Source organism: Acomys minous, assembly GCF_964271855.1.
Source record: "Acomys minous genome assembly, chromosome: 5".
NCBI classification, from domain to species: Eukaryota; Metazoa; Chordata; class Mammalia; order Rodentia; family Muridae; genus Acomys; species Acomys minous.
Window position 1 is genome coordinate 63,622,809 of NC_140494.1, and position 19,907 is coordinate 63,642,715.

At 41.3% G+C, this 19,907-nt stretch overlaps 1 protein-coding gene across 4 annotated transcripts in view; it reads right to left on the reverse strand.

Annotated features, from left to right (window-relative positions):
- TTC33 (tetratricopeptide repeat domain 33) overlaps window positions 1–19,789 on the reverse strand; it is a 29,312-nt gene extending 9,523 nt beyond the window's left edge. Inside the window, exons 1-2 of one of the 4 annotated variants that reach the window (XM_084782199.1) lie at window positions 19,596–19,789; window positions 14,566–14,787 (exon numbers count right to left, since the gene is read on the reverse strand). In XM_084782199.1, the coding sequence (XP_084638325.1) occupies window positions 14,566–14,786 (221 nt within the window). In that variant the 5' untranslated portion in view covers window position 14,787; window positions 19,596–19,789. Of the gene's footprint in view, window positions 1–14,565; window positions 14,809–19,347; window positions 19,482–19,520; window positions 19,543–19,595 lie in introns of those variants that run through there. The other 3 variants (XM_084782201.1, XM_084782200.1, XM_084782202.1) reach the window with 3 other exon arrangements.
- Window positions 19,790–19,907: the final 118 nt, after the last annotated feature.

Consider the following 19,907-nt stretch of genomic DNA (forward strand, 5'->3'; position numbering starts at 1 on the left):
AGCTGACCCAAAGCTTTAAAAATCAGCCCTGCCTCCTGCCTCCTGCCTCCGTCCTGTTCGGCCAGGTGTGAGACAAGAGGAGTCTCAGCTACACTCCTGCCATCAGCCGTTCTTCCATTGCTGACTGCATCCTTCCAAACTGGGAGCTAAAATAAACTCTTCCCCCTTAGCCTGCTTCTCAGCAAGTATTTGGTCACAGCAACAAAACCGGTAAGTAATGCACACCAGCATCTTTTACTTTAAGACTGAGAGCCAGGCATTCAGTCCCTATCTTCAACTGTACCCACAGACAGCTGAACTCAGTAACTCTAAACCTGCCCTCAGCACGCTTCACACAAAACCTTCAGAGGCAGAGCACTTTTCCTGCTCCCTAGGCAACGCGAGAGTAAGCACTGTTCCTGGGTCCAAGTACTCGAACATGTCTACAGTCGCAGGCTGTGAGTCACTGACAGTCTCTGTCGCCATTAGTATTGTCATGTACTATCATCCCTGAAATATTTCTTGTTGTTTTCCAGATCCTTCCTTTCCTCAGTATGTGTTGGTTCTGTATGACAAGACATAATACTTGATGATAAACAACTGTTACTGATTCTTGTTCACTAAAGCATAGTAGAATCATACTGTATGTATATAGTATAGCGTGTGTGCACGTGTTGATGTGTGTGTGGAGGCCACAGGATGGTGTCCTCCTTTATTGCTCCCTTCCTTATTCACTTGAGAAAAGTCTATTCTCAGGCTAAAACATGCAGTTTTTGTAAGGTTATATGGCCAGTGAGCTCCTAGGACCCATTACCTGTCACCCAACAATGCTGGGGTTACAGCCCGCATAGCCACATCCAGCTTTTAAGTGAGCTCTGGAGATTCAGATGAAGATCCTTATGCTTATTCAGCAAACCCTCTTATCAACGGAGTCATCTCCCCATCTGGCTCACAAACTTTGTATTGCTATTTTAGAGTTCATTTCTTGTACTTAGGAGAAAAAAATGTATTGTGCATTGCACCAGAAGTGAAACTCCATATACCTTGTTCTTACTGACTCTTTTAAAACTGCATCAAAAGCCACATCAAGAGACTGACCTAAGCCAGCTAGGTTGTTTTTAGGTCCAGGTATTTTTATTTATACTACATGCATAATTATATGGGCCTTAAATACATTTTTCACTTTCACACTATACCGTTTGAAAAAGGCAAGAGATTTGTTAGTTATATCTAACCAAAGGCTGCCAGGCACCGCACACTGACTACCAAGCCTGGTACTTTATATTCACCTTCACTTTATTAACACTTTATTAACCTTCACCAGAAACCCAGGTGGCATTAGTTATTCTCCGTTTTATAAATGCAAGAGCTGACAATTAAAAGAGAAGCCAACTTGCCAAAGGCAGATAATGCTGCAGTTACAAAGGTGACGTAGGATTTGAAGACAGCAAGGTTAACATAGGAGCCTCTTGCTAGGCCACACTTGATCCTATTTCCTCACCAGGCATCCTTTTCAAGAGGCCATGAAACTGCCTAAGGATCCGCATCTCAAAACAAGTCCGCTATATTAAGCAAAGCATACTGCATATAAAGATCCAAGCTCCCCAGAGGCTGGAGAGACAGCTCCATCAGTAAGCGCTTACTGCCCAAGCACGAGGACCTGTGCTCAGTTCCACAGCACTCACACAGGAAGCCAGGTACGGCAGCAAGCTGCAACAGCAGGACTGTGGAGACAGACAGGATTCCCCAGACTTACTGGCCAGCCTCGATGGTCGACAAACTACAGGCTACCATCTTGACAAAGCACAAAGAATATATAATGGGAGTGTGTTTGCCTTTTAGTCATTAAGGTGTGGCAGTCAACATAGTTATAATGAACAACTTCGCTGTGGTGCTTGAAGCTTAACTACAAGTCAAATGTTCAACTCAGAGAAGGTAGCAAGCTCCAATTCCAGCCAAATTATACTAAATATGTCTGCCTAAACAATTGTTGGGGCCTTTCTGGGCTTTGGACAGCTTTTAAGATGGGTTCTCACTATGTAGCCCTGGCTGGTCTGGAACTTAAGACATAGACCAGGCTGGCCTCAAACTCACAGATACTCAGCTCCTCTCACCCCTGAATCCTGAAATTAAAGACATGTAACACCAAGCCCAGTTCCTTTGTAGCTTTTAGCTCACAGAATCATACTGTCATCAAGGATTAAATCACAAGTCCACTTCCAGTATTTAAGCTGCCAAATAGGTAAATATGCCTTCAGAAGTTTCTAAGTATGGAAAGGACCAAACCATCCATGGATTAACTAAATGTGAAAACAGTAGGAAGGAGCTGACATTGTCTTCACACAACACTGTATGAAAGTCATTTTCCAAACAAATTTAAACAATGGTGCAACTTCTACCCAGCACAAGAAATTTATAGGGTTTTACTGTACTAACCACAAATATTCATTTCTACTATGCTTTGTGTACCTAGGAGAGCAGTGTTTCTCAACCTTTCCAATGCTGCAACCCTTTAATATACTCCCTCATGTTGTGGTCACCCCAACCATAAAATTATTTTGTTGCTACTTCATAGCTGTAACTTTGCTACTGTTACAAGGAATAATGTAAGTATCTGATATGTGACCCCTGTGAAAGGGCCATTTGAACCCCCAAAGAGGCTGAGAACCTCTGTACTAGAGAATGAATTTTCTGAAACATATATAAAAACCACAGTTTTAATCTTTCAAGTTTGATTTCTGATAAAAGGATAATTAAATATATTTACTACCTACATTTTCATTCATCTCACATGTGTAAATGTCAGAAAATCTAAGTCAACAAAAATTAACATCAATATCACAGAATAATTTTGACCAAATAAAAGATAAAAAATAAACCACATGATCCTAGCACATTGTCTTATTTTTTTTAACTTTTTATTAATTCTTTATCCATTTCACATCATGAACCCCAGTCCTAACATCTCTCCACCCCTTCATATCCGCCCTCCAGCCTTGCAACTTCCCCCCAAAAGAAAATATGGTAGAATTTTTTTTTTAATCTTGTTAGAGAAGCTTAGTGTATCACGGTGTGTCAGGCAATATAATATACCCTTTGCCCACACATCTTTACTTAAAAATGTTCATTGCAGTAAGTCATTGATCTAGTTCAAAGTCTCTGGCTTCTGCTACACCATCAACACTGGATCCTCATGAGAACTGCTCTCAGGTATCCTGTTGTTGCCTGTGGCATGTGCATCCTACAGCTCTGGATCTGCAGGATGGGTCCTTTCATATGCTCCAGCAGATCATAGATTGGGTAGATGTTGGGGTGCGCTAACTCAAAGCCCCAGATCTGGGCCTCAGAGATAGCTGAGTTGGACAGCCCTCCAGGTCTCCAGCACTGCCCTGGCTAGCTTACCCAAAGCTACAGCCAGCAAGGGGCAAGGTCAGCTTCCCCACTCTCATGCCCTCAGGGCCAGGGTTGGTTGACTTGTGCCTTCATTACCAGGCCCAGCTCTACTGTGAGGCACAGGGCCCACTCTCCCAAGTGCTGCAGCCAGTGACTGGTGGGACCAGCTCTCCCATCTGCCTCAGAGCGCTGGGGCAAGGTGGGAAAGGAAGTTCTCCTTCACCATGTGTCTTATCTTATTTTAATGATAAAACCACAAAGTATGCAAAGGGCAAAACATGAATGAAATCCACTCCCTCCCATGCATCAGCCCAATTCCTTTTTCCTCAGAAAAACCGCCTTATCAAAGTCATTCTATGAACAGGCCAGCAAGATGGGTGCAGTAAAGGTGCTTTTCCCAAGCCTGAGGAGCTGAGTTTGATCCCCGCCCTACCACGTTCCACAAGTTGTCCTCTGACTTCCACATGTGAACAATGATATGTGCCCAACATGCACATGTACAATAAGTGCACAAATAAAAATGAATGTGCACAAAATTACTCTGGTGAACACAGGTGTGGCACTCTGTTAATTACTCTTCTGTGTCTGTTAAAATTTCTACACGTGCTGTGGGATGGGTTGTCAGCTCCCCTGTACGAGTAGTCTAGAGTACAGATACTATATGATAACATGGGATGATAAAAGAATAGGCCATCTAGAACACTGCTGCCTATGCCTAGGTTAAAGTGTTAAAATTCACAATTAAAAGTTTAACCTGGGCTAGAAATGGAGCTCGCTGTCCTCCCATCACTTCAGCCTATCTGGAAAGTTCAGCAATAAATGTAAGGCATGTTCTTTCATGTAAGGGATAATCCATCCTAGTGATTACTGAAGACTTTCATGTCTATCAGATAAATATACAAATTCTAAGTAAAAGATTAGTAAATTATATCTAGAAATTTACAATAGAAAATCTACATATAATGGTATAAAGTGCATTCCAGCAGAACATTAGAATTGGAATTATATGAAACAGTTAACAGAGGAAAAGAAGTAAGATCCAATCAAAAGCCAAAAACAGCACCAATTTCTGGTTATGTGGACCTGTTTTATGTATTGCTCTCCCGAATGGTACACTGAGTATCACAGTCTGTTGGTACTATTATATACTACGTTTTCATTACTTATCCACAAGGCAGTACCCATGTACCACACGAAACCTGCATGCTTGAGCTTCTTTAGGTAAACCGAGAATAACTCCAAACCTTTCTATACAATGTTCCCAGTACAATTACTGACAATGCGAAGAGCTGGGAATCTGCAAAGTTCTGGTCCTTCTTTGGAATTCACAATAATCCTTCCATTCACAGTTTTTTTTACAAATACTAGAGCAATAAACTTTCTAAGACACACTGGTAGCAAAGAGACTGCCCTTAGCACTTGCATGTCTGCCCGAGTTTTTGTCTTACACTGCCCACCACCCCCCTGCTCTACTCAGCTGGCTTTTGACCGAGCCCAGCCATAAAGCATAGCCATATGGGAGCATATAGAGCTCCTAAGGAATGTATACCTAGCATCAAGACTGTCTTTTCCACCTCTTCATCTTTCAATACATAAAAAAGTTATCTAGTAAATTAAAACACTCTGTTCCTCCTTAGGACCCTTGCTGGTGGTCCCACCCACTAGCCCTGAGTACCATTTGCCTGAGTTGCCTCATAGTAACTCTTTTTTAAAGTATATTACAGGGTTATTTTTTAACTTTTTAATGTATATTAGGTTTTATGGCTTTTTGAAAGGAGAGAGAGATAATACAATTATTTAACATACAATTGTTTTTAGTACTCAAAAGTCTATAGTATTGACATGATTTCCTCTCCCTTTACAAGGCAAAAGCTGAGAGCAGCTACAGGACTAGTCCCAAACTACATGGATTACCCTCCCACAGTAGTGTGCAGCTTCACCTTTACATGCTCACAGTACCTTCTACAATTACCTCAGCAATGTCTCCCACCTCATTTTTCCTCTAATCTTTCTCTGTACTTTTTTCTAAACTTGGAAATCAGAGTAGGTTTGGTTTTTGGCTTGCTTTGAGACAAGGTCTCACTCTGTAACCCTGGCTGGCTTGGAACTCAATATGTAGACCAAGCCTTAAACTCAGAAATCTGCCCGCCTCTTCCTCCTGACTGTGCCACCATAGCTAACCTGAGAACCTGTCGTGTGTGTGTGTGTGTGTGTGTGTGTGTGTGTGTGTGTGTGTGTGTGTTTTAATTCCTTTAAGCCTCAGAAAATTTATGAGCACTTAGAAGACATGAATATCACGGTTCTATCTCTTCCAACTCCCTACCTGTTCCAAGAGACTTCTGAAAAGAGAAAGAAGCACAGAAGGCATATTAATAGATGACAGAAAGTAAGATCCATGGGGGGAGGGGTTACAAACAAGTTCTTCCTAAAACAAAAGAAGAAAGCTTCACTCTTACTTTATTATTATAAGAAATCCTAAGATTAGAGGCTTGTGAGTAGGGATAGAAAGAACAGAGAAGAGAGCAGGGAAGGGGTTAAAAGAAGAGAGGAGGGGACAGGAGAACAGGGAATTCTGGGTACTGCAGAGAGGCTCTAATTCTTAGGTGTTTAACATTTCAAACATCTCAAACATTTTAAGACCCTTGGAGGGCTTTCGGTTCTGTAACAAGGAATAACACAATGATAGCCTGCCTAGTAAATATTTTAAACTTTGTGAGCAGTATCGTTTTTGTCACAACTACTTAGCTCTACTATCATGCCATAAAATCGGCCATGGACATGATATAAGAAAATAACCACGATCTGTCAGAATAAAGCATTTTACTCTCAAAAACAAGCAATGGTTTGTTAAGTGATCTCTGCCTGGCTGGCCTGGCTACTGATGAAAGTTTGTTGTGTTAGCCAAATGTCCTTTTTAACTTCACACTCTATGCTCCGCCTGAATAAACTAGAAGCAGTTGTTCCAACACAGCGATAACATTTATGAGAACTCAGGAAGTATTTTCAACTGTCTCTATATGAGTTTAAGGAATTAGTGGCAGGGGCCACACACAGCCAGGGATGTTAAAAGCCTATGAGGAAAACAGCAATCCTGGAGTACAAAAGATGACCAGCCCAAAATGTCACTGACTCTACTGCTGCGGAGACGGCTTACCCAATCACCATCCAACAAAGCTGTCCAGATACAAAGAACAAGATATACTAAGAAATTCATGAGAACAGTAACCATAATTCTTTCTATTTATTCTTTGCATTAGGCAGATATATATATTCATGCATACATACAAAGAGACATGTACACATGTGCAAACACACCTCCCACAGATTTGTATTGAACACAAAAATAAAGCAAAAAGAAAAGCATGTCTTCTCCTTACCCACCGTTCTTACTTTGAAAATACACTCAATGCTCCCAGGTGAGGACTTCTTTGCCTAAATATACAAATATTTCATGAGCAAATGAGCTAGCTTCCCATAGTTAAAATGAAGCACCAATGAAGAGCAATTCAGTCCTGACAGATCCTGAGCTCCATCCCCAACACCCCCACCCCTCGCTCTCACTCACTCCCTTGGTTCATTTCATAGGTATTCCTTCAACACAGTGGTACCACTCAGGTCCTCCGTGTGGGGATCATAGGAAACTTGGCACCTAATAACTCAATCAATGGCCTCTCCCAACTCCTGCAGCCTATCTCCTAATTCAACTTCAGTCTGGAACAGACTGAAAAGACACAGCCCTACTGCAGCTGTTGGATAGGAAACATTAAAAGATAAAAACTTGGTTTAAAGTCACTGTGGTTAATAAATAACCAAAGTCTGATTCAGCCAGTTTCAAGGCAGCCTTAACAACATGGAACAAACACAAGGAAGGAAGCAAAGTGAATAGCTCAGGGATTACACAGGGCAGGGTGAGATAATGCCCCACAATGAGACAAAGAACAGCTGGTGACCAAGCCAAGCAAGTTAGATGACAGTATGCTCCCTCGCCAGATGCGAACATCACAGTGCTTAGTTACTCTGCTCCTATTGCATTTCTAATTTACTACAGCTCAAATCTAATGAGCTATTTATTTAGTTAATGGCATATTTAATAAATATTTATAGGTCACTTTCTCTGGGCGAGGTAGCATTCTAGATACTTGCTGGCTAACGTTCCTGGGATCTCAGATAAGCAAGATGGGGGCAAGGGGAAAGAAGGAGAATAAATACCCGGCCTGCAGGAAGCTGCCAGCAGCTCTACATATTAACTTAGATGACCACTATCTTAAGAAACTTCTGTGATACCTATGAAATCAGCATGCCTTGGAAGCAGTCCAGGAGTGGGGCGTGGGGGGCCGGTAAGCTACAGGCTCTTTCCCATATGCTGCTCAAAGCCTGTTGCACACAGCCTTAATACCCACCACTCCCTCCAGAACCTCACCATTCAGCCTCCTCCGTCCAATGTCAAGGGGTAATGGCCTTTTGATCAGCATTACAAATGGGAGCTCACTGGTCTATTACAATAACAGCAGCCAGAACTGCATGGCTAGAGAAACAAAAGCTATCAGGCAAGCAATGTCTCACAAGCAAGGGGGGCGGAACAGCTCTGAAAGGGTGAGTAAGCCTTCTGGCTGAGTCATGGTTTGGGGCGGAAGTAACTGGGGAAAATGGCAGAACCTTTCACCTATATGGGAAAGCAGCAGATGTCTGGGTAAAACCTCTTATGTTCTGCTTTGTTAAATTTGATAGTTTTTACACATCCAAGTAGGTCCAAAAGAGATTTAAAAAGCTGAGGTTCAGACGGGAGACAACACTGACACATATATTTGATAACTGCTAGCATTCAAAAACTAAATAAGGGAAACTATATAAGTTTAAGGAAAGAAACCATGAAAGGAAAAGTAACTGGGAATCATGGCACATGCCTATAATCCTAGGACTCAAGACGTGCCAAGCAGAGGAATCAAGACTTCAAGGCTACCCTCACTACAGAGGATCCGAGGCCATTATTTTCCATTTATTCTTGAGATTATAATCACATTTCTCCCTTCCTTTTCTGCCCTTCAAACCCTCACATATAACCTCCTTTCTATCTTTCAAATTCATGGCCCCTTTTTTCATTAATTGTTGTTACACACATATATACGTGTATATCCATCTATATTTCTAAATATAACATGCTCAGTCTGCATGGCAGTTGTATATATGTACGTACAACTGTTTCGGAGGATTAATGGGAACAGAATCTGAAGTGGTCAGGAAGGATAATACATTAGGAAAATGAGTTTGTAGCAAAAGGGAGCCAAGAATTCCATAAGCATATGCAGTCAAGTGTACCTTGTCCTCAAGGGTGCCAGTATGTTAGAGAAGGGATAATGGTGACAACAGACAACACAAAGACACCAGGAGATAGTTAGGGCTAATGTTCCTGAGCAGGTGAGAAAGGAATGAGTCCCAGTGTCTAAGTGGAGGAGAATTTGGTAGTCATTACAACAGAGTGAAGACAAATACTCTACAGATATGATGCATTTGAAGGACATGAAAGTAAGGAAATTAACACTACACTGGCTGCATCTACTTCTTTCTACAGATGTGAGGCATAGCCACTTACTTTAAATTCAATGATGTTCGGAATCAGAAGATATGCACCACATGGTAAAAACATACTCAAATTCACTTCAGTTGTTATTCTTTTCTAGGTAAGATTCATGATAAATTCTAATTACACTTGGTCTTCAGACACATCCACACCCATGACAAATAACAAAGAATAGTTAGCCACTTAGCTATGCAAGTGTCACCATCTAGTGGTTGAAACTATATACCAATTTACCAATGCTGGAAGCTACACCCTTTACCTTAGGAAAACAAATCCTAGTTAGAAATAAGTCAACAAAAAAAGTTTTTGGAAAAATTAACTTCTAGAAAGTTTAGCACTATTATAAACCAGTAACATGAAAACCTAATACAGAATACCTAGCACACAATTATTTAGGGGTGACACAACAGGCTACATTCTCTTTACATGGACTTGTTCTATAATCTTTCAATAAACTTTAAGACATGTATCATCATTTATATATGAGAAAACCAGAAACTGGCAGAGAAGTTAATGACCTGACCAAAATTTATACAGAAAAAAAAAAATGACAATTAGGGTAAGAGCTGAAGTGACGTACAATGACTTCAACCCCAACACTCTTAATCATTATACGCCACAGCCACCTTAAAAGCACCAGCTTTCTTGGGGCTGGACAGTGAAGTAAGCTAGTCTTCCATGACAGAGAATCATTAATAGTATGAGGAGAAAATTCAAATTAAACCTAAGAGTAGTCTTGCTACCATCAAAGAGGCAGTAGAAGATGGACGCTGCAGAACGAAGCCTTCTCTATTTGGACAAGATCAGAATACTTTACAGATAGATAGATAACTCTACATGTTCAATAAACTCAGTGTGAAAATATGAAGAATTTAAGAAACAGGAGAAACTCACAAGAACATATAAACAAGTAACTTGTATGTAAAGTAAGTTGAAAACAGTAGAAAATACAAAGAGAAAACAAACTGCTGAGGAGGAGGGGTGCTCAGGGTGCTACCGCACAGCAGGCTGGCTACCAGAACGGAGCCGAGAGCAAGACATGGGCAGATATTTGCAGGACAACACTTCAGAAGAGCTTCTCACACAATTTCAAAAGAACTACGGTGACCAGAGCCTCGGAGACAGCTCAGTCGGTGAAATGCTTGTTGATTAAGCAAGAGGACCTCAATTCAGTCTCTTCATACTCACACAGACAAGTGCGCACGCACAGCCACATACATGTGCATGTATGCACACACCTAGGAACTGTGCTGACATTTAAAAAAGAAAAAAAAAAAATGGCCAGTGTGGCTAACGGCAAAGAAGCCCAAGTTGATTTGACAGGGAGTGACTAGGTGGTGTGGATGCTTTTAATTTTAATTTTGCTGCTACTCCTTCTATTACTGTCAAAACAACTTCCATATTTTCTAGGCATTTTTAAACTATTACTTCTATCTATTTTTGGCTTTAATAGCCAAATTACTTAATTCCACTATATTCCCACAACTCTGCTTACTTTCCAACCTATGTATACTTTATTCTGAAACAAATGCTAACCAGAAAATTTTAAACAAAACTCTCAGGATCCTAAAGCGTTCTTACATGCAAAGCCACACTCTCAGCCTGGCTGACTTCAGGGACATGACGCAGTATTTTGAAGTGTAGGCAGAACACAGGGGGTATTCTGTTTAAAAGGTGGCATCTCTCTTCCACCACAGAAACTGCTAAGGAAATGTCCAGACAGTAACCAATGGATTCCCCTCTGCACACTAGTGTAGTCTTGGGAAAAGTCAACACAACAATGTTAATGAACTTCAACAACTTTACTGTAATTTCTAAAGATGTTTCAGTATATGTTCTAAAAGCACTTTCATAAATTTAAAAACAAAATTGGTTTTCTTCTAAGACACAATGACCAATCTGCAAAATTCTTCAAGACAAAATTCTTAATGCCTAAAATACCACAAACAACAATTCACAACCTATTATTACACTGTTACGATCTTAACTGATGCTGGCCAGGCACGATGGCTCATGCCTACACTCCCAGCGCTCAACAAACTGAAACAGGAGAATTGACCTAAGTTTGATATTTTACTGGCCAATGTACAATCCTAGCTCAAAAACAAAAAACAAGGCAGGGTGGCACACACTTTTAATCTCAGCACTTGGGAACCAGTGGCCGGCAGACCTCTGAGTTTAAGGCCAGGCCAGTCTACATAGCGTGTTCTAGGTCAGCTAAAGATAAGTATGTATGTATGTATACACACATGTGTGTATATATAAATATATGTGTGTGTATATATATAAGCCCTGTCTCAAAAATATTAAAAATAAAAAGTTAGGTGATGCTGACTGCTATTTATTTTCTACCTCTCTGCTCCTAGTAAGTTGAGATGCTAACATAGTTTAAGCACAAGTTATGTCTTCTATCAAAATATAGAGAAAGATTCCCCAATAATCAAAAATAGAGGCAGATCTTTATTTTAGTACATTAATTATTTTATCAACTGACTCATTTATTACAAAAATAACTGGCAAAGAAAATCTTATAACCACTTTACCAGTTCAAGGAAAAAGGAAGAAGGAAGAAACTCAAAGCATTCTGCTAGCACACTTCCTCCCCACAAGGCTCTGGGATCACTTCAGAAAAGGGAGTGAGTGGGACGAGTATGAGCCCTGTGGGTGACTACAAGTGAACAATGTCTCCTGAACACAGCAGAGTGGCTGCGTGGACAAGCTCACGGCAGTTGTAACAGCATGCCTAGGATCTGTGCAGGCTCAAGCCAGACAAATGCCAGCGCCAAGAGGAGAGGTGGACAAGCGGTACAGCCACAGCCGCACAGCTGTTGGCAAGTAGCATCTGCTGCGAGGAGAGTCAAGTTTGTTAAGGGTGTACATTGACACCACACAGATGACACAGTCAACAGCACACAGGCCTAACTTTATAGCATCTTTAGATATGAACGGCATTCTGTGTCACAGGTATCACTCCTAGAGTCAGGGTACAGCACAAGCTTAGAGTGCAAAAGACCCCAGCTCGGATCCCTAGCAACAAAAAAAGAAAAACACAAAAACAAAACAAACAAACAAAAAACATAAAGCAAAAACTAAGTATTACTCTTCTGGTCACATACACATTTTATAAAAATCAAAAGTTGTCAGAAAAATAGCACTAATCTTCCCCAGGTATTTTCTTCATCAATAGCAAGGATTTATTCATAGGATAAAAAAGGAAAAAGAATTATGTGTATGCAGTAGGGTGTTCGTGTGTGTATGTTCATCTGGAGGGTGTATACCCATATGTATATGGAGGCCACAGGTTCAACCCTAGATATTGTTCCTCCATCACCATTCACCGTATCTTCTAAAACAGGTTTGACACTGGGACTTCACCAATTTGGCCAGCTGACCAGCAAGCTGGAAGGATGCTCCTAGCTCTACCTCAACACTGGAACTACAAGCCAGGACCCAAGGCTGTTGAGTAACAGTTTTCTCCATGATTCAAACACTCTACACTACAGGGATGTGCGGTAAGTTAAACCACTCACAACAGGAAGTTCCTGAAACTAAGTCCACTCAGCCCCTTCCTGCCATAGTAGCAATATAAGCTGAGAGGCACTCTCAAACAAGACAAGCTGCCTAGAAGAAACAGAAACTAGCCGAGGGGTCTACAAGATGTTTAGACCAACTAAAGCACCTGAGAAAGGTATTCTCCCACCTGTTGAGCTGCCTATAGGCTGCACTGTATTCAGTGTGTCCCAGTTTCCCAGCTTTTGTGAACTGCCAACCGTGCTCGGGTAGGCTTTGGTAATGAGGCTATCTCTGAATCACTCCATCTCTGTTCCTGTAAGCAACTCCAATAAAAGTCATGGTTCACCAAATTGGATTTTGATGGTATCTGTGCTTTGGTCTATCTTGGCTTCACTATCTGGATTGAGAAGGACCATGCACGTGTGGGCACACGTTTGTCTTGCATCTCCCCAGGAAAAATCACACAACAGTGGCTGTTTATGTGGGTGTTGGGGAAGCAAACTACATCTTCAACTTTGTGTGGCAAGCATTTTACCAACTGAGCTATCCCCTCAGCCTCAAAATCAAAGAACTTAACTAAGACGTAGCTCTAAACAGGTATCAAAGCAAACAGATGCGTGCACGATACTATTCTGACTGCTGCTCTAACAGAAGGCCATCTAATGTTATTTATCTTTCTATATGATTACCCATCCAGCACAAACCTTATGTATATTTTACCAAAAATGACTGGTCTCTCCAGCAAATCTTTATACCTAATTAATCATTTACAAAAGTTACATGAGACAGAGGAATAGATTCAAGATAGGCACAGGAAACAATCAAATAGAAAATTGGTATGTACTCTTTAAAAATCTCAGATGGCTGGAAAAGGATCCTTGGAGTTAGAGACAGCTCAGCAGTTAAAAATCCTGATTGCTCTCCCTGGTGGCTTGAATAGTAATGGCGCCCACAGACTCCTGTGGTTGAATGTTTGGCCCATACGGACTGGCACTATTATGAAGTGTTAAAGGTTCACTTTTATTTTCTTCTGATCTTGTTTTCCAACATATTTTATAAAACAATTTGTCTTTTTTCCATTAACTTGTACAGTAATTTTCATAGCAACAAATCAAGGGGGGGGGAGGAAGAAACAGGTCCATATGTAGAAGTTTAGCTGGGTAAGGGCTATGACTAGAAGATGCTATTATCAAGTTCCTCCGTACCCACTACACTAACAGAAGTACAAAGAAGTCAATGGCAAGCAGTAAGGCAGCAGAGCTCTCTAAGTTCTACAAAGATGGGGGAGGGGGAAAGGGGAGAGTTTAAGCCCAGTCTAGGCTAAACTCAAAGCAAGACTCTGTCTCAAAAAAAAAAAAAAAAGAAAAGAAAAGAAAAGAAAAAGTGAAAGGATAATTAAGGAACAATTTCTCCTACTGAGCAACACATTTTTACTATGTTTCACTAACCCTCCTCTAGACAGACCAACAGAGGGGTAAAGCAGTGTAGACAATTACAAACTCCTTCTCCTTGAAAATGGCAATTTTGCTGGTAACTCTAAAATATCTCTTTTAAAAACGAAATTAGACATTTAAAACATGAATCTAGAAAGTGGATAGCTGTGCTGGCTAGTTTTGTGTCAACTTTACACAAGAAAGAGTAGTTTTGGAAGAAGGGCCCTCCACTGAGAAAATGCATCCACCACACTGGCCTGTGGGCAAGCCTGTGGTACATTTTTTTCTTGAGTGCATTTGATGTGGGAGGACCCAGATCACTGTGGGTGGAGCCATCCCTACATGGTGGTCCTGGGTGATGTAAGAAAGCACTCGGGGCAAGCCATGAGGAGGAAGCCAGTAAGCAGCACGCCTCCATGGTGTCTGCTTCCGATCCTGCCTCTAGACTCCGGCCTGGAGTTCCTGCCCTGTCTCTCCTCAGTGATGGACTGCTGCCTGGAAGAAGAAGAGGAAATAAACCCTTTCGTTCCCAGGCTGCTTTTGGTCATGGTGTTTCATCACAGCAACAGAAACCCTACCTAAGACCCTACCAGAATTCATTCCATTAGAGACCATGAGCCAGAAAAAGTAAATTGTCCTCCATTAAAAAAAAGAAATCCAAAACCATACCTCTTGTTTTCGGCCAGACTAGCTCCTTCATCCTTCAGCTGTTTACTCTTCTGTTTACAGCCTTCCCGCAGGGTTTCCTTCCTGCGTTTGCTGGCGTGGAGCCAGCTCCCATCCTCGTTCTCAGCTGCATCCTTCTCATCAGCAGCTTCAGCTTCAAACTGCTGGGACGTGGCCTTGGATACCTTCTCACCAATCTTCCTCTTCCACCCGAAGGAAGCCATGCTGTAGAATTCCAGAAACATACCTGTAATGAACATGTTCTGACACACAGGCGGATCCAGACTAGCAGAAGGATACTACAGCCACCTCAGCATCTGTTTGTGGACTGAAGACAGTGACCAAGGATACTCAAATTTCAAACGTGACACATGGCCACTACTGTTAACCTCATTTCCTAATGGGAGTGGTCTGGTCTTGCAGAATAACCCTGAATCCCAGCAGGCCTCTACTGATTTATACAAACACATGACACAATGAAGCCCGTTCCGTAACACATCAGATGTGGGAAGCAGAAGAAAAATAAGACTGTTTCTTCAAGAAATAAAGAATGGGAAGAGGGACGGAGAGAAAGAAGGGCAGCAACTCTTAGATAAGGAGACTGAAGAGACAAAACTGAGGCGAGTGTGTGCGTATCTTCTTTCACTCCTGACAACTTTGAAGGGACATTTGTGAAAGAACAAATCACAACCCTGACTAGACACGTGACAGTATAAGTCACTCCTGTATTTTAGTTGTCTTAATAATAGTATGATTGAATTTCAAAAACACCACACACACATGAAACAAAAAAGTCTTTCAAGAACTACACAGCAGGGCTGGAGAGATGGCTCAAAGGTTAAGAGCACTGCCTGTTTTTCCAAAGGTCCTAAGTTCAGTTCCCAGCAACCACATGGTGGTTCACAACCATCTATAATGTGATCTGATACCCTCTTCTGGTGTGCAGGCACACACCAAGGCAGAATACAGCACAAATAAAAAATAAATCTTTTTTTTTTTTACTACACAGCAAAGTATTTATGAAATCACATGACACCAGAAATTATTTCAAAATCATAAAAGTGAGAAATGCCATGCAGTGGGTAAAATAAGATGACTCTGAATTGGTAACTGATGAAGTTGGGAGATAAACAGAAGAATCACTGTTCCATTCCCCACTTTCATATATATTGAAATTTTCCCTTCAATAAATTTCTTATGCTATGAGTGTTTTTTATTTATTTATTTCTGAAACAAATACATTACAGCTGTCCTAGAACTCAAAATTCTAATTTAGACTGGACTCAAACTCATGATCCTCCTACCTCAGCCTCCCATGTGCTAAAATTAAAAGTATGTGCCATTTCATGGGTAAAACAAAAAACAAACACCCACCAATATTAAATGGCTTTGTAAATCTACCATAATTTTCAAATGTTAAGGAAAAGAGGGTAGCTGACAGAACAAGCTGCATACTAACGTCTTCAACAGTACTTAGTGATAAGATTAACTAAGAAATCCATGTTTAGGATAAATAAGGTATACAAGTTAATTGTTAATTGATAAAATTATGGTCATATCAATTGCTAGTCTGTTTTTATCACAAGAATATACATTTTAGGTGCAACAGATAGATATGATTCTATATAAAGATTAGGTAAAATAGATAAGGTCTTCAAAAACCTAAGAGACATGCAGAATATGGGGTTTTAAAACATTTTATTATTTTAAAGATTTACTGACAATGAGACAGGTTAAAGCCTGGCAACACCCAGCCTACCTCAAAGAGGATGATGAGCATCAAAGAGCCTCTTTATGGAGATGGCTTCATATGTGGCAAACTAGCCACTGGGCAAAAGGACCTAATTCCTACCACAGACAGAATTCTGCCTTAAAAAGGGTAAGCTTGGATGCAGGCAGAGTCGACGGCTAAACTCTGCCAAGACAGGGTAAGCAAGTCCTCAATAGTTCCTGCCTCACAAATATGTCTGTCAGATATACTGGGCCAGAAGGCCAAAGATGATGCTCCAACATTATAGAGAGTTTTGGGTGACTGTTCCGTCAGCAAACTGTCATATTCTCATTTGGGAAGTTGTTAACCTGTACTCCTCGCATACTCAGGTAATTAATTTTATTCCTTCTCAAGTCTCTGATGGAGTTGAAAACCAGATAGTTTAGTTCTACAAATAAGTTTAGCTGTTTATGGATTAAGATGTTTTTAGGTCTAGATAAGGTCTTCAAAATGTTTTAACTTGATAATGACAAGATATGATAGATACTGATTAACACTCAGAATCTTAGATGCACCAAGATAGGATGTTTTCTTCGAGGATACAAAATACAAATAGCCAAAACACTAAAAATGTAACATTTATGTAATTCCTGATTGTGTCATGGTTCTTCTTGCTATAGTAGTTTATTGTGTGTATGTGTAATAATATAAATGTATATGTAAAAAATAAAAAATATTTTTTAAAAATCTAAAAAAGAAAAAAAGAAATCCAGTAATTCACTACAAAGCTAGACTTTAAGATACAGGGTAATCCATATAAATGTGTATAAACATCTTATATGCTGTGTGCATCAGGGTGTCTAAGATTTTACTTGTTCTTGGAGGAATCTGTGACCCTAAGGAGACAGGAAGAAAGCAATGAACTCAGAGGTCTTTCTGAAATTATCAAACCATATCTATTAACAGAAGGAGAAAGCTGGGCGGTGGTGGCACATGACTTTAATCCCAGCACTCGGGAGGCAGAGGCAGGTGCATCACTGTGAGTTTAAGGCCAGCCTGGTCTACAAACCGAGTCCAGGACAGCCAAGGCTACATAGAGAAACTCAGTCTAAAAAAAAGAAAAAAAGAAAAAAAAGAAAGGGAGGGGGAGAGAGAGAGAGAGAGACAGACACACACGCTCAAGGGCAGGGCGGGGGCAGTGGGAGGAGAGGATGGAACATAACAGAACGTTTCTAGCAATGCCAAGGTATTTGTCCCTGATGTACACAGCTGAAGTGAAATGTAAGTAAAAACAGGAAGAGATAAATAAATAAGTAAAATAAATAAATAAATAAAGCGAGGGTGGATATAAATCATTCTCACATAGAACCCCAAGCTACTATCAGAATTGAGAAAATTATGGGTCACAGGCCTGTTACTGAACAAGAGAAAATGTAACAGACCACATCAACACAAAGTACATAAGGCGATGCAGGCAAGCCTGTGCTTTCCAGAGAGCAGTGAATTCTGGGAAACTCTGAGTAAATAATGAAAGTATAAGCTGCACTAGGGAATTAGGATCATGGAAGCTTCCTCCTTGGCCTCATCATAACATGGGAAAATGTATTCCCACTGCCTGAAAAAAATCACTTTATATAAATCCCAAGGAAATACCAGGAAATGGCTAAAAACGAAAGTGCGGTTACTATGGATCACAAATCCAGAGGCAGAGAGAGAAGATGGCCTGGGAAGATGGATGCCTAAATGCCTTCAACCGATACTAGAACATAAGAGGAAGGGGTGATGGCTGAGGTGGCGGTGGTTCTCTTGTGTTTACGGCTGTCCCTACAGGTAAAGAGTGATGATTCTGGTTTCTGCTTTCAAGTTCCCAAATGAAACTTACTTTCTACATTTCCAATGTGGGACACCAGGCAGTGTAATAGATACATTAATAACAGGATTAACAATGAGGAAACAGGGAGCCTACTAAAGTGAAAATGCATGAATGTGTTACCGGGCCAATACCAAGTTTATCTTTTCTTCCAACCTGCCTGTGGACAAGGAGAGTACTCAATTACAATGCAGCTTAAGCGCTACCAACCGTGATCAAATGACACTGTTAGACAATGCACACTTGAGCCTTTATGAAAGTAAGCGTTAGCTTTAATCCCAGCACTTGGGAGACAAGCGGATCTCTGTAAGTACGAGGCCAGCCTGGTCTACAAAAGTGAGTCCAGGACAGCCAAGGCTAAACAGGGAAACCCTGTCTTGAAAAACCAAAAAGAGAAAAAGAAAGAAAGGAAAGAAGTGAGCTTTAAAAACTAGAAGTTGGCCAGGCTTAAAGGAGAGCTGAATTCTGGCACGTGTGAACACCCTCCCCAAGGAAAACTAGCCCTCTGACATGAGTTTAAATCTTAAATGCTGCTGGGGAGAAAATATGGAGAATTGTCAATTAATGGTTCTGGATTTCTCTTCTCAGTGATTATAATGTTCTGTAATTAATTGTGGGGATAACGGCACAATTTTGCAAACAGCAGTAAGCGCTACCGAGTCATACAATCTATCTATATGGGGGAATTGTGTAACATCGCAACTAAACTGTTTTCATCTTGCATTATGAGCTCCTTGTGCCCCCTAAGGTTGTGTTTTTAATTAACTTATCACTAAAAGCCGCTTATATAAGTGGATTTGGTTGATCGGTAGTTGGATAGGTAAGGCACCAAGCTCGTCAACACTTTTCACCAGGAAAATAAACCGAGCGAGTAAATCACAAACTGTACAGGTTTCGTGTTAATTCATGCCTGGTGTTAAAGTCAACGTTTTCTACAGAATTGACGAGTGGCATTAAAATTCTAAACAATGACACCTGCATTCTAAAGTCGCCTACAAAGATTCTGCACAGCGATCGCTCGACCTGGCAATTTACCCAGCTAGAGACAGTCAGGTGCTTGCGACGGAGCAAACGTTACCGACTGCGTGAAAAGCATGCGGCACCCCAAGATGGAAAAACACCGGCTCGGCGTGGAGAATCACCACAACATCCCTCGGAGCAGAAGAGACGAATTCCCAAGTGAAGAGTTAGAGACACGGTTTACCTCAAAACGCTACCAGAGGAGAATCCGGTATCCAAACCGGCCCCCTTCCTCCGCCTACATTAAAAATGAGCCCTCAGCCGCAGCTCCGCAGGCCGCGGGGCCAGCACATGGAACCCCGCCACGGCGCCCCGACCCCAGGATACAGGCACACCCGAGGGCTCCGTGGACCTCACCCGGCCGCCCTCGCCCCTCCCTCGCGCCTGGCTTCCCACTCCTCTGCCTCACAGCGCCAACCCGCAGCCAGTTACCTGCAAGCCACTCCGTGCTCCTGTGTTTACATTCCACTTGCCCTTTGGCGCCGGAAGCGGAAATTATCCCATCGGGAGTCTAATCCGCCCTTCTTTCCTGTGCTTCTTAATTCTTTATTTAAAACAAACAGACGAACAAATAAACGCATGAAATCTTCCGGGGACGTTCGAACAGTCCAGCAAAGCGGACAATAGAAAAGAAGTTTTCTTACTCGCCAATGACTTCTACAAGACCACTGATCCCAGAAGTCACTGCGGCGCCCTAAGTACCAAGGGATTTGTAGTAAGACCAGCTGCTAGACGAGGCCTCCG